The sequence below is a fragment of the Talpa europaea genome (assembly GCF_964194135.1).
Source record: "Talpa europaea genome assembly, chromosome: 15".
NCBI classification, from domain to species: domain Eukaryota; kingdom Metazoa; phylum Chordata; class Mammalia; order Eulipotyphla; family Talpidae; genus Talpa; species Talpa europaea.
The window spans coordinates 82,460,451-82,473,258 of record NC_140083.1 but is presented as its reverse complement, the minus strand read 5'-3'; the positions used below and the strand labels follow the sequence as shown (position 1 = coordinate 82,473,258).

Below are 12,808 nucleotides of genomic sequence, written 5' to 3'. Positions count from 1 at the left end.
TGAGGCTGAGGAAGATCAGGTACCTCCTATTTATGTCTAGTTTCCTCTCTTAAAGTTTCCTGGGAGGGTTCCAGAGTCGTTTGTTGCTGCACCTCCCCCTGCAGTGACCTTTAGGGTTAACCATCCCTAGGTCCAGCTGGGCAACCAGTGCGCAGGGGGAGAACAGCAAAACCCTGCATACCTGCTGCACCTCCCCCCGCAGTGACCTTTAGGAATGGCTTTCGCCACGGTCCCTAGGTCCGGCTGGGCAACCAGCGCGCAGGGGGAGAACAGCATAACACCCTGAAGCAGAGGAAGTGCAGCGGAAGTTCCCTGAAAAGGCAGAAGCTTATCAAAAGATAAGACCACCAGGAACCACTACAAGAATGCAAAAAATCTTATCCCGTCTTTCTAGAACTACAAACTTTAATCCCTTATTTGTCTTTCTAAACTTCCTTCTTTCTTCTATAAAAGTCATTGCTTGTTATGTAGATCACCTCCCTGATGGTGACAGGCTGAGCCCATGAGCAAGCTGATTTCATTGATATTCATTCCTGTGCTTTTGGAAAACATATATATATTGGTCACAAACTCAAAGAAAATTACACTCAGATTTTCACTCTTGAAGTGTGTCTGTTTGTCATTTCTTTCACCGACGCCCTGACCACCCTGCACGCTTCTCTCAACCCTGAGGTGGCCTCATCGTCTACTGCTGTGCTGGTCCGTGGCAGTTTGTACCAAAGTTCATGTCAAAAAAACAATAGTAGGGATTTTCATGCCTTGTTTTTGATGCCTTTTCAAAGTTTCACCCATTCGTTCCCAAGTTTCTACACCAAAACACCTTCATCCGGGCCCCACGAAGAGGTCTGAAGGACCCAATGTGACAGTTCATTGACGCTGTCGGTTGAGACGGTGGCTCCACTCTGTTCTAAAGGGCATTTTCAGAGAGTTATATAATGATGATGAGACAAATTTTGCCCCATTTGTTACCCAACCTTAGATAATCCCTTCTTAGTCGCAACCCATAACTATAGAGATTAGCTAGCGAACACACTTACCACACACACCTTCCTTGAGGTTCCAGGGTTCATGTCCCTGTCCAAGCGCCACTGCCATGGTCAGGACAGCCGGTGAAGTTCTCTGCCATTAATGAAGACTCAGAGTCTAAATGAATTTGCAGCAGGGGGAGGCCAGGAGAGCCGTTGAGAGCAGCTCTGCCTCTCACTCTCCCAGCCCAAGATTTTATTAAAGATACGAACAAAGGGACAAGAAAATAGCACCCAAGGGCCTCCCTGGTGGTGCAGGTGGTTGAACGCAGCACTGTGAAGCTGTCCACAGCCTCTGCAGTGCCGGTTCGATCCCTGCCGGCCTCGGAGCAACCCACATGGCGAGCAGATCACTCCTGTCTCGCCCACTGATCCCCTCAGCAGTGTGCTTCATCAGTCTGCCTGTTCTGTTTCCCGCTCTGTCTCTGGTGAATCCTCTCACCCTCGCGTGCATCTGGCCTGTACCCCGGTTCTTGTATAAATAAAAATAAATCTTAAAAAAAAAAAAAACAGAAAATAGCCCCCAATTGTGTTTCTGCTCATAAAAGATTAATAAGTTACTGCAGAAAACAAGCTTTTCAGTGAGTAGGGAACATGCGCATAAGCCCGCATGTCCTCAGAGCACAGGAGTCAGTTCCGGAAGAAGTTCTTTTTGCAGAATTCTAAGGTCCTGGAATCCGCATGCAGAGTAAGCAAGAGCTCTCCACAAACTCCAGCTCCCTGCAGGGCAGCAGGCCCACAACATATGGCCACCGTGATGCCAGCTGAACTACTGCCCTTCCCCATAAAGGGTCTTGGCGCTTCCGGCTCGGGTGAGGTGAGACACACAGCGCTGCTCTAGTTCAGCCTCTCTGCCTCTGGAGTCTCAGGGTCTGAGGTTCGGGTCAGATGTGGCTTGGGCAGGGGAGGCCTCGATTGGGGCCAGAGGACAATGCCAGCTTCACAGCACTGGGGACAAGGCGTCTGCCCGCGTGTCGCCCTTGAGACCTGCTCTGTGTGAGTCCGGCCAGCAACACTCCATTGCTCCCTTCTCTTCTTTGCCTGAGGTGAGACACCCCTTTGATACTCACAATGCCTTTTGCCCCCAGGAAATGGCTTTTCAGGAAGAAAACTTACACTTTTACTTCTAATGCTGGAGAGGGTGACAGTGACTAAGTCTGTCAGGGCTGGAATTGTTTGCAGAGGCTGCTGAGGACACCCAGCTCCAGAGAGGGGTTGACTATGTCCTGATTGAAAGTGTCAGGAAGACCAAAGTCCAGCGTTGTTGGCAGAAAAGTAAGTAGAAGCAGTTCTGACCTGGACCCACAGCAGAGTGGCCTGTGTTGCTCAGTGTGGCTGTGGCCGCTGGTGACCACACGGGACAACACAGGTGGTGTGGGGAGGTGGGAGGTGCTGCTGGCAGTGATGTTTATCTTAGAGAAGGACTTGGGGTTTTCAGGGTTATCAGAGCTCCCAAAGTAGTCCAGAGTAGACTGGGCATTTAATAAAATTCCAAGCACAGTAACTGGGACAGTAATTGAAAACTCCATTCCAACAGACGGGAGGCACAGACATCCAGATTGAGGACTTTGGATTCTTCTCTCACTGCCGTCTGTCTGCGTCTGTCCCTGCGTGGCCATGTGGCTGTACCTGCTGGCCCTCATGGGCCTGTACTACCTTCTGCGCTGGTACCGGGAGAGGCAGGTGGTGAGCAACCTCTCAGACAAGTATGTCTTCATCACGGGCTGTGACTCGGGCTTCGGGAACCTGCTGGCCAGGCAGCTGGACCAGCGGGGCTTGAGGGTGCTGGCTGCGTGTCTGACGGAGCAGGGGGCAGAGAAGCTGAGGGCCCTGGCATCAAGCAGGCTGGAGACCGTGCTTCTGGATGTCACCAAGACAGAGAGCATCGCTGCGGCCACCCAGTGGGTGAAGGAGCGCACAGGGCACAGAGGTAGCACCCACTTCCCAAGTCCTTTCTCTCTCTGTTTAGGGGAGCCCCTTTGTCTGCTGCATGGGGTGTCCCAGTCTGCTTTCAGGTCCAGAAGTCCCACCAGCTGTCCTCACCTCACCCAGCAGGGAGCATGAGCCTCTTTTCTGTCCATTGCCCCTGAGCTCCCCGCCTGGGCCCTAGAGCATGGGGAGGGTTTGCCCCCATGTGATTGGCTCTGGCAAGTCCCTGCATGTGGGGTCCTTCCACACCCCGCAGACATGATGCCTGGGGATGGTCAGGACCCTTTGGAGGAGCAGGGCATGCTGGCTTGGAGGATTTCATGGCCTGTGGTCTGAGCACTCTATGGGATCTTGCTGGTGACAGTGACGATCCCACAGGGAGTGAGCACCCCGATCTCACAGGACAGCCCTCAGGACTTCCCAAGGAGCTAAAGCACTAGCACAGGCCTGTGGCCTATGCACTGTTGTTTCTTCCCTCTCCCTTGCCATCCGCCCTCTCCTTCCCCCGCACCCATGCATGTGCTTGCGCACTCCCTGCAGAGGCTGTGCAGAAAATCTGAAGTGCAGGACGAATTTGTCATGACTATGAGGCCTCGCCTGTGTGGAAGCCCAGGTCTTTGGGCCTAAGTGGTGTCCTCCAGCAACTCGGGGGTCTACTCTTCCCTTTGGCAGGCGGCCTGTTGTCTCTGCTCTACCCTCTCCCCGTGCTGCCTGCCCACAGTCCCCCCCTGGATGGAGGGTGAGTGGGGACTACAGCGGGGACTCCTTCAGGGCACAGCTCAGAGGTGCTCTCTCTCCCCCTCTGTGTCCAGGACTCTGGGGCCTGGTCAATAATGCTGGCATCGCTGTGCCCGTGGCCCCGAATGAGTGGCTGACCAAAGAGGACTTCATGAAGGTCTTGGACGTGAACCTGCTGGGGGTGATTGAGGTGACCCTGAGCCTGCTGCCCCTAGTGAGGAAGGCAAGGGGCCGCGTGGTCAATGTCTCCAGTGTCCTGGGCCGCGTGTCCCTATTTGGAGGGGGCTATTGCATCTCCAAGTTTGGCGTCGAGGCCTTCTCGGACTCCCTCAGGTACCACATGCCCAGAGCCCTCCCTCTGTCCTCCTGTGTCCTGGCCTCCAGGGAGCCTGGTCCCGGGGTTCATCACAGATGGAGGCTCTTCCTTCTAGATCCCTCTCTTGCTTGTCCTACTCTCTGAGAGCTCCTTTCTCTGTTCCGGTGTCAGGGTAGGTCCCAGCCCCATACAGTCTTTTTCCACACCTCTCTGCCCTGGACCTGGGCCAAGTCAGAAAGTGTCTGAGCAAAATCGGAACCTAAATGGCTGCTCACACGCATGCACGTCCCTGTGATGTTCCGCTCCGGAGACCTTGAGGTGGGTGCACAGCATTTGACTCTGTTCCGTGGATACTCTGGTGAATGTCTTTGAGCACACGAAGGGTGTAAATGTCAGATAAGACAATGTATCTTCTGGCCAAAAGTTCTGACCATGGGGAGGAGCAGAAGAGAAGCAGTGATCCCATCCCATGTGCCTGTGACCTTGTAGCCATGGTGACGAGGCATCCGTTGTTGTTTTTATGGGAGTCCTGGCGACAGGCGTGAGCTAAAGGTTGAAGAACTGAGATATGGGCCTAGCAGCCCCGCAGAGTAGGATGGGGAGGCCTCCTTGTCGGAGCTGCGGTCAACACAGCGAGTGACGGCTGTGCCTTTGCTGAGGCGTCAGCTGTTTGCAAGGCCTGTTCCAGGGCCCTCTGGCAGGTGGCCATGGTTGACCTCTATAGGATGCATTCGGGGCACACTGGGCCTTCATGGAATAGGGCTGGATCCCAAGGCAGAGACACACCAGCAGAATTATCGCTTGATGAACGGCAGAGAACCCACTGGCTGGAGGGCAAAGGATGGCGTTATGTGGAGACACTGAGCTCTCAGGCAGACAGATGCTCCGAGGGGAAGTTAAGAGGCTCATGTGACAGAGGTCAGGGTCTTGACTAGAGCAGCAAGAGAGGGAGCTGATGATGGAGTGGAGGAAAGATAAAATGCTCACAGGGTGGTGATGGTATGGGGTGGGAGAGACAGGAGGTAGCTTTAAGTGGTCCTTGGTTGCAGTGGGGAGGATTTAGGGAGAATAGTTTTGCGGATGTAGATATTTGTAAAAATGTACAAACCTTCTACAGAGACCAAGTCATCTGGCAATTCTTTTATCCATGTGCTTTGACACTCCAATTTTTGAGTTTATCCCCCCTGAATCTTGTGTTAGGGTAGTTGGTCAAGACCTCTGCTCTTGACCCCTCTGTCTATGTGCCTGCAGGAGGGAGCTCTCCTTCTTTGGGGTGAAGGTGGCTATCATCGAGCCTGGTTACTTCAAGACAGGCATGAACAACACTGCCATCATGTCTCAGAACTTCCGGAACATATGGGATCAGACCAGCCCAGAGGTCAAGGAGATCTATGGGGAGAAGTCTCTGGCATCCTGTGAGTGAGCTGTGGGCCATGGGGCGAGAAGCAAACCATTGTGGAAGCTGGGTCCCTCTTTAGTGCCTCCTCCTGTCTCAGGTCCATGTCCAGGTCTGACACCCCACACAGTTGAACATTTAAATCCACAAACCTGTTCTCAGAATCCAGGCTTGAGATCTGGGGACACAGTCTCATGGGAATCCCTAGTGATCTGGGGAGGAACTGTAGCCAAAGAGGGCGCTCCCTGGGCTCCTGGTAAACTACCACAGAGCAGCTGCTGTCAGTGCTCCCGTGTCTAGTGTCAGGAGACAGCGTGTGCCGCACACACATCCCAGAGGCGCGCCCGACAGTCCAACTGTGGACACTGGCAGAGTAAGAATTGCCAGAGACTCCACGGCCATGACCTGGAGTGTGAAATAGGGGTGATTCAGCAAGCCTAGGAAGAGACTGATTTCAGGTGATTGTAAAGGGAAGATTAGAAGCAAGAATATATTGCATTGGCTTTTTGGACAGACATCAAAGCGATAGAAGATCTGCCATCAAAGTTGAGTGAGGATCTGTCCTTGGTGACGGACTGCATGGAGCACGCCCTGACCGCCTGCCACCCCCGTACCCGATACTCCGCTGGCTGGGACGCCAAGTTCATCTTCATCCCTATGAGCTACTTGCCGACCTTTCTGGTGGAGGCCATGTTGGCCTGGCTCTTCCCAAGTCACTCTTAGGCTCTGTAGCCCAGACTGCCGTGGATTATAGCATGAGGTGGGGACTGTGTGGGGAAGGGACGCGTCGGGGGGTGGGTGGGGTGGAAGCAGTGAAGAGTGTGGCTCTCAGACCACTAGGAAAACTACATCACCTCTCACAGAGTCCCCTGGGTGCTCCTGGGACACATTACACGGGATTGTGGACGAGGTTTCCAAGGAAGAGCAAAGTTTTGTGGCTGAGGAGCTGGCACGTAACAGCATATTCCTTGTCCAGTTCCCTAAGTGGCCATCAGGCCCTGCGCCTCATGTCACTCTGAGCTCCCCAACGTGGGTGATGCGAGCAGCGGGGGGCTTCAGTCTCTCCTGCTCTGCAGTGTCCGCTCCTCTTTGTGCATTGGCCTTGGCAAGTGACTGTTTCCCGTAGGACAGGGAGGCCAGTGTCCTCCTGGGCTGAAAGCATTTGTAGAATTTTGTAGGAATGGGAGGTGATCACCAGTCTGACCCTTCAGCCTCAGGCGCCACCTCATCTGACGCTGACCAGAAGGGGTGTCCTCGCTAGCAATCCCGCCAGGGGACAGAGTGACCCATTTTTAATTGATCTTGAAACCACGAATTTCCACGGTTTATTTTTGCCTTAAATAAAAGTTGAAGCCTTTACCCACAGTCTGTGATTGGGTCCACGGCCTTTGGGGGCAGAGGGGTTGGGTGTATGAGGGAGAGTCGGTGCTTCACAAGGACTGAGTAGATGGATGAGGAGGGTCTCAAGAGGGAGTCAGATCACCCCCTGCTTCACAGAAGTACAGGGCATGTGTTTCCCGTCCAGGACTTCTCCAGAGAGCTGGGGTTACCAGGGGTAGACAGAAGGATGGACGCACGAGGTGAGGGGGCAAAGAGACTGGCAGGCCCCAGACCTTCCCTGGGAACACTATAGCGTCCCCGGTAGCGTCTGCGTGCTGCTGGTCTCTGCTGCTTCTTTAGAGGCCTCCCCCTCCATCCTCTGCCAGCCCCCAGGTTCCTAGCCCAGATGCCCTCCCCTCACCTTCCTGTGTAGTCCCCAGGCTTTTGTTCTCTGCTGACCTTTACTCAGCACTGCTGTGCACCAGGTGGGAATCCCCTGAGCTACCCGGGGCTCCTGACTCTACATCTTCGTGTTGTGATGTTCGAGTCCCAGTCAACGGTGAAAGCTTGGGCAGAAGAACATGGATTTCTGAATAAGGACAAGGTGGAGGTGGGATGCGCAGACCCTTGTCTCAGTCTTCCTTGAGGAATGTTCTGTACCACAGCGGCAGCAATCCCGTGCAGGCAGGCGCGAGGGTGGTGGCCATTCGTTCCAGGCCTGTCGTCAGAGGCTAGCCAGCACTGAGGAAGGCGCAGCTGGAATGGGGCATATCCTCACCCTGCTTTGAGCCTGGGATGCTTGGCGGCAGCCCAGTCAACACTCATTTGTAGTCACCCGGTGAAATGCAAAGCAAGAGCTTCATGCTTAGTCTGAAGCCTCCACATAGCATCATTGGCTGCAAACACGCACAGTCAGGAAGAGGTAACAAACATACTGACAGGAAAGTAAGGACCAGGACATCCCCACTGTGGCCTCAGGAGGTTGCACTCACCCCAGGAGCCCTCCCCAGATGTCAGTGACCTGTGAGGAGCTGGAAGCCCATGCTGGGCCTTCACAGGGCCAGGGCGTAGTGAGATAGTGGTAGGGCTAGGGCAGAAGGGCAGGCACCGTACCTAGTGTGGAATCTGCTCGGACACACAGCATGGGCTACTTGCAAGCTCTATGTGATCAATAACCTGTTTTCTTTGAACTAACGCTTGTTTTTTTAAATTAATAGATCCGATTTAATCTTCTATCCTGAATACTTATTGCATTTTGTTTTTACTTCTTATTGCTATTTAATAAATTATCCCATGTATTGCAATCATAATTTTTTTTTTTAATAGAGGCATGTTTATTTATTTATTTATTTGTTTGTTTGTTTTGTTTACACATGCACTGGGTACAGTCAGAAGCACGGGAGGGTGAGAGAATTCACCAGAGCCAGGGCGGGGAGCAGAGCAGGCAGAAGGACCAAAGCACACTGCTGAGGGGAGCAGCGGGCGGCAGGAGAGGTCTGCGCGCCATGTGGGACCCTCCTCCGGTGGCCGGGGAGCAGCCGGGGATCGAACCGGCGCCGCAGAGGCCACGGGCAGCTTCGCAACCCAGCGCTCAACCGCTGCGCCACTGGGGAGGCCCGCAATCATAATTTTGCTTCACCTATCCTTCACTCTTCAGTCTTTTTTTCATAATAAACTTTTTTATTTTTTACATCATTGTTTATTTTTAATCAATATTTGCTTCCCCCACCCCCTCAGGTGGAGTCCCCATAGAGCTTCCTTCCCAGTGCACCCGTGCACCATCACCTCAGCAAGATGTGGCACATATACACAACGGAACATTATTCAGCAAAAAGATAAACTCATGGCATTCGCAGCAACGTGGATGGAGCTAGGAGGAATGATGCTCAGTGAAATAAGCCAGAAGGAGAAAGAAAAATATTGATGGTTTCCTTATAGCAGGAATATAGGGGAACCCAATAAGACATCAGTGTAAAAAAATAACAGTACAAAACACAACAAAGCAAAAATGGACAATTATAAACTAGAGACATGCTGCAGGGGAGGAGCAGGAGAGGGGTCAGAGGGAGGGAGGGAGGAGCCCGGGGGACTGAACTAAAGCTCTGGTTTTGGACTGGGAGTCTCGCCCCAGTGGCATCTAAAGAAATGGCAAATATTGACCCCATCAAGAAAATAGGGTGTTTACTCGGGCCCAGGAGAAAGGGTATAGCCCAGGCAAAGAGGAACAGCACACTTGGGGAACACAGTGGAGACAGGGCACCCGCCGTGGCTGCTGTGCTGGGAGGTTTGCTGATGACAAACTATCCTTTTTAGCTTACTGGAGAAGGCCAGCGTCAGGTGCCATACCTGAAGGGGTTTTTGTGGTAAAAACTACCCCTGTAGGGCCTCCCTGGTGGCGCAAAGGGTTAAGACAAAACCTATGAAGCAATGCGCGAGGGAGCAACCCATGTGGTGCAGCAGACCTCTCCTGTCACCCCGCTGCTCCCCTCTGCAGTGGATTTCAATCAGTCTGCCTGTTCTGTTCCCCAACTGTCTCTGGTGAGTCCTCTCGCCCCCCGCATCTCTGGCCTGCACCCCAGCTCTTGTAAAAAAAAATAAATAAAAATCTAAAAAAGAATAAAAATAAAAACTCAACACAGTACTTGGTACCCAATAAGTAAATTCTCAATTTAATGCTGTGGAATAAACAAACGCTCTCAAGATCATGTGCTCCTTGAGAGAAGAAACCACGTCCCCTACGTCTGTGTTTGCTCATGGGGCTTGGTTGGGGGCTAAAGGCAGAATGCACCGGGCACGCTGTACTGTGGTGGTGGGTTTGGAGTGAGCAGAACAAAAGGTCAAGGGGCCTCCCTGGTGGTGCAAGGGTTAGGTCTCAGCACTATGAAGCTATGGGCAGCCACTGCAGCTCGAGTTCCATCCCCGGGCAGGGAGCAACCCACAGGGTGCAGCAGACCTCTCCTGTCTCCCCGCCGCTCCCCTCAGCAGTGGATTTTGGCCGATCTGCCTTTCTGCTCCCCGCTCTGTCTCTGGTGAATCCTCTCATCCCCTGCATCTCTGGCCTGTACCCCAGTTCTTGTATGCAGAAATACATAAATCTTAAAAAATAAAACTACCCCGTCCTCATAGTGCTGACCCTCTGACCACAAAGGCACGTTTACAGTCAGCTCCTGTTTCTGTGATGGGCTTCCGGTGGCCACAGGCAGCCCGACCGGCATTTTCCAGTTACAATAGGACCTCTGACCCCAAGTGTGGACTGAGCACTAACGCGTCCGGGGGGAGCAGAAAGGACACTGAGGACGCAGTCCAAGGGAAACAGGTCAAGTCCTCACCTGCACTCACCGACCCCACACCTCCTGCCCCCGGGCCTACTTTCTAGGGGACCAGAGCCAGGCCAAGCACCTGGGCAGCTGTGGAACCAGCGCCTGAGGGTGCGTGGGCTTTAGGAGGGAGCGGGCCTCAGTGCCCCTGGCCGCCTCCGTCCTCTCTGAGGAGGAGGGTCGTGACTCCCAGCCCACCATTGTCACTCCTGCCCCACGGGACCGTCAGCACCTGAGGGCAGAGCTGCGCCTCCATTTTGGGGTGTCCCGGTAGGTTGCGTAGCTGCTCAGCTGTAGTGCTGGGGACAAGCTTGCCAACTGCCCTCGCCCTCTGCGCCCTTTGCAAGCGCTGTCTTTCCCTCAGACCTGCAACTCCCGCCCCTCAGAGGACTCCTGCTGGGTGGGGAAGGGGGAGGTGTCCCAGACCAGCTGACTCCCTCCTCTGACCCCACTGATGCTGCCCAGCACCACTGGGGGGGGGGCGCTCCTGGGCGCCAGTGGCCCGGGCCAAGTAGGTGCCCTGGAGCTGGGTGTGGGCGGGACCGACCCCCTCAGTGTTTTCCCACCTCAGGGAGGTGGTTTCACCCGGGGGTGCCCTACAAGATTTCTCCCTGCGGCCCTGAGCGCCCACGTGAGACCGTGTCAGCTCAGCCTCCTTTTCTCCCCAGTTCTCTGGACAGAAATGCCTGTGACTCTTGCTGGAAAGGCCTCAGGGCTCTGGCGCCCTCACCCACCCCAGGCTGTCCCGATACTCTCAGAGTCACCAGGGAACAGGCCGACCTGCGTGTGGAGAGATGGCTGCCCGCTGTTCCTTACGAGTTTATGTTTTAGGAACTCAGGACCACTGAGGGCAAACCCCAGGGTTCCTTCGAAGGAAAGCAACCCCGACTCTGAGCTGGTCGCGGCGGTGTCCGCCTGGGATTGGCAGGATTCCCTGGTCCACAGAGTGTTTCCAGGCCTCTTCCTGGCTCCTGGCCTTCTTCCTCGCCATCTGCCGGGATCCTGGTGGGAGGGTCCGGACAGTCCCCACCCAGGGCAGTGACGGGCTTTTTGCCGGATCAGCCTTTTCATGCTGCTCCAACCTCCCACGATGAGGGACCAGCCTGCGGCCAGGCCCTGTGGAGAAGGTCACACCTCAAGAGTGAATCTGGCCCCTTCATTCCGTTGTGCCTGATGGGGTAGGTCCCGTGGCGTTGGCCCTGGGCCTGTGGGACGTCTCCTCCTCCCGGCCTTCTCTTCCCCACCTGCCCATCAGAGTTGTGATGGAGGAGGACAGAGCGGTAATGCCCAGAACTGCTCTCCCTCCTGAAGCCAGGTGCGGGAGCAGGCCCCTTGCTACATTTCTTGCTACATTTCTTGGACCGTAACTCATGTCACTCTGACCTTGAGCAGTGACAATGTCAACTTGCCCAGCACAGGCTGAACTGTTTATAACCCCTTCACTCCCTTGAAGGGTGCTTAGCCTTTGGATGTAGATGTGCTGAGACAAGTGCTGGTGTGTGAGCCCCGGTATCTGGTTTCTTGATGCCACACGACAGTCCCAACACCACTCCCAGCACCCTCCCCCTCTCCATGGTCACCCTGATGCCAGCTGAACTACTGCCCTTCCCCTTCTGGGGTCTTGGCGCTGCCTGCTCGGGTGAGGTGAGACACACAGCGCTGCTCTAGTTCAGCTTCTCTGCCTCTGGAGTCTCAGGGTCTGAGGTTCGGGTCAGATGTGGCTTGGGCAGGGGAGGCCTCGGGTGAGGGCAGAGGACAATGCCAGCGTCACAGCACTGGGGACAGGGCGTCTGCCTGCTTGTCGCTCTGGAGACCTGCTCTGTGTGAGTCCGGCCAGCAACACTCCATTGCTCCCTCCCCTTTCTTTGCCTGAGGTGAGATACCCCTGTGCTACCCACAATGCCTTTTGCCCCCAGGAAACTGCTTTGCAGGAAGAAAACTTACACTTTTCCTTCTCATCCTGGAGAGGGTGACAGCGACTTAGTTTGTCGGGGGTGGAATTGTGTGCGGAGCCAGCTGAGGACACCCAGCTCCAGAGAGGGGTGACTGTAAACTTGTCTTGACCCATCATGGAGTCCGTCCCGTGCCCCTGAGCCCAGGAACACCAGGGTCCCGCGGGCTGGCACTCATGTAAGCAGAAGCAGCTCTGACCTGACCCAGAGCAGGATGGGCTCTGCTGCTCGGTGTGGGGGCCCTTTGGCACTTGGGCGCCTTCATGGGGAGACAAGAGAGCTGTGTGCAGACAAGACGGCCTGGGTAAAAGGAACTGTGAGCCAGTAGAATGAGAGTTGCTCAACCTCCTATTTGAACAGGTGGACTGAAGGCAGTTCAGTGGGCCTTACCCAAACCTCCCGTAGAAGGACCGTGACCCAGTAGACTGACCCAGTTGCCTTTCCTCATGGCCTAATGCTTCTTTCTGGATTTCCTGAACACTTTACACAGTTGGCAAATGCTGCTGAAACAGGTGACAGGTGAGGGCGTATGTGACCCTAAGCACATGTCGTGTGGTTCAGCCCAGGACACGCAATGATGGTGCTGCCCTGGCCACGCCGGTGGACCTAGCCCTTAAAAACCTCATCCTGGCTTCTTGTAGGGAGCCAGGCTGGACTTTGCTCCTCCAGTCCTGTCTTCCTTTTTCGAGAGCGAAACTCTCTGGTGAATTCCCTCACCGAGGGCGTCTTGGGACCCACACATGTTGGGGAGACTGTAACAGAGACAGAAGGAAGAGGTGCTGCTGAAATTGATGTTTTGGGGAGGGACAGGAATT

General features: G+C 54.5%; 1 protein-coding gene across 1 annotated transcript; it reads left to right on the top strand.

Annotated features, from left to right (window-relative positions):
• Positions 1-2,642: 2,642 nt before the first annotated feature.
• Positions 2,643-6,127, top strand: LOC311185563 (retinol dehydrogenase 7-like; the record flags this gene model as incomplete). The annotated part of the gene is made up of 4 exons (XM_084256186.1): positions 2,643-2,955; positions 3,767-4,025; positions 5,260-5,423; positions 5,919-6,127. The coding sequence occupies 4 exons, from the start codon at positions 2,643-2,645 to the stop codon at positions 6,125-6,127; spliced, it is 945 nt and encodes a 314-aa protein (XP_084112312.1).
• Between the last annotated feature and the right edge of the window lie 6,681 nt (positions 6,128-12,808).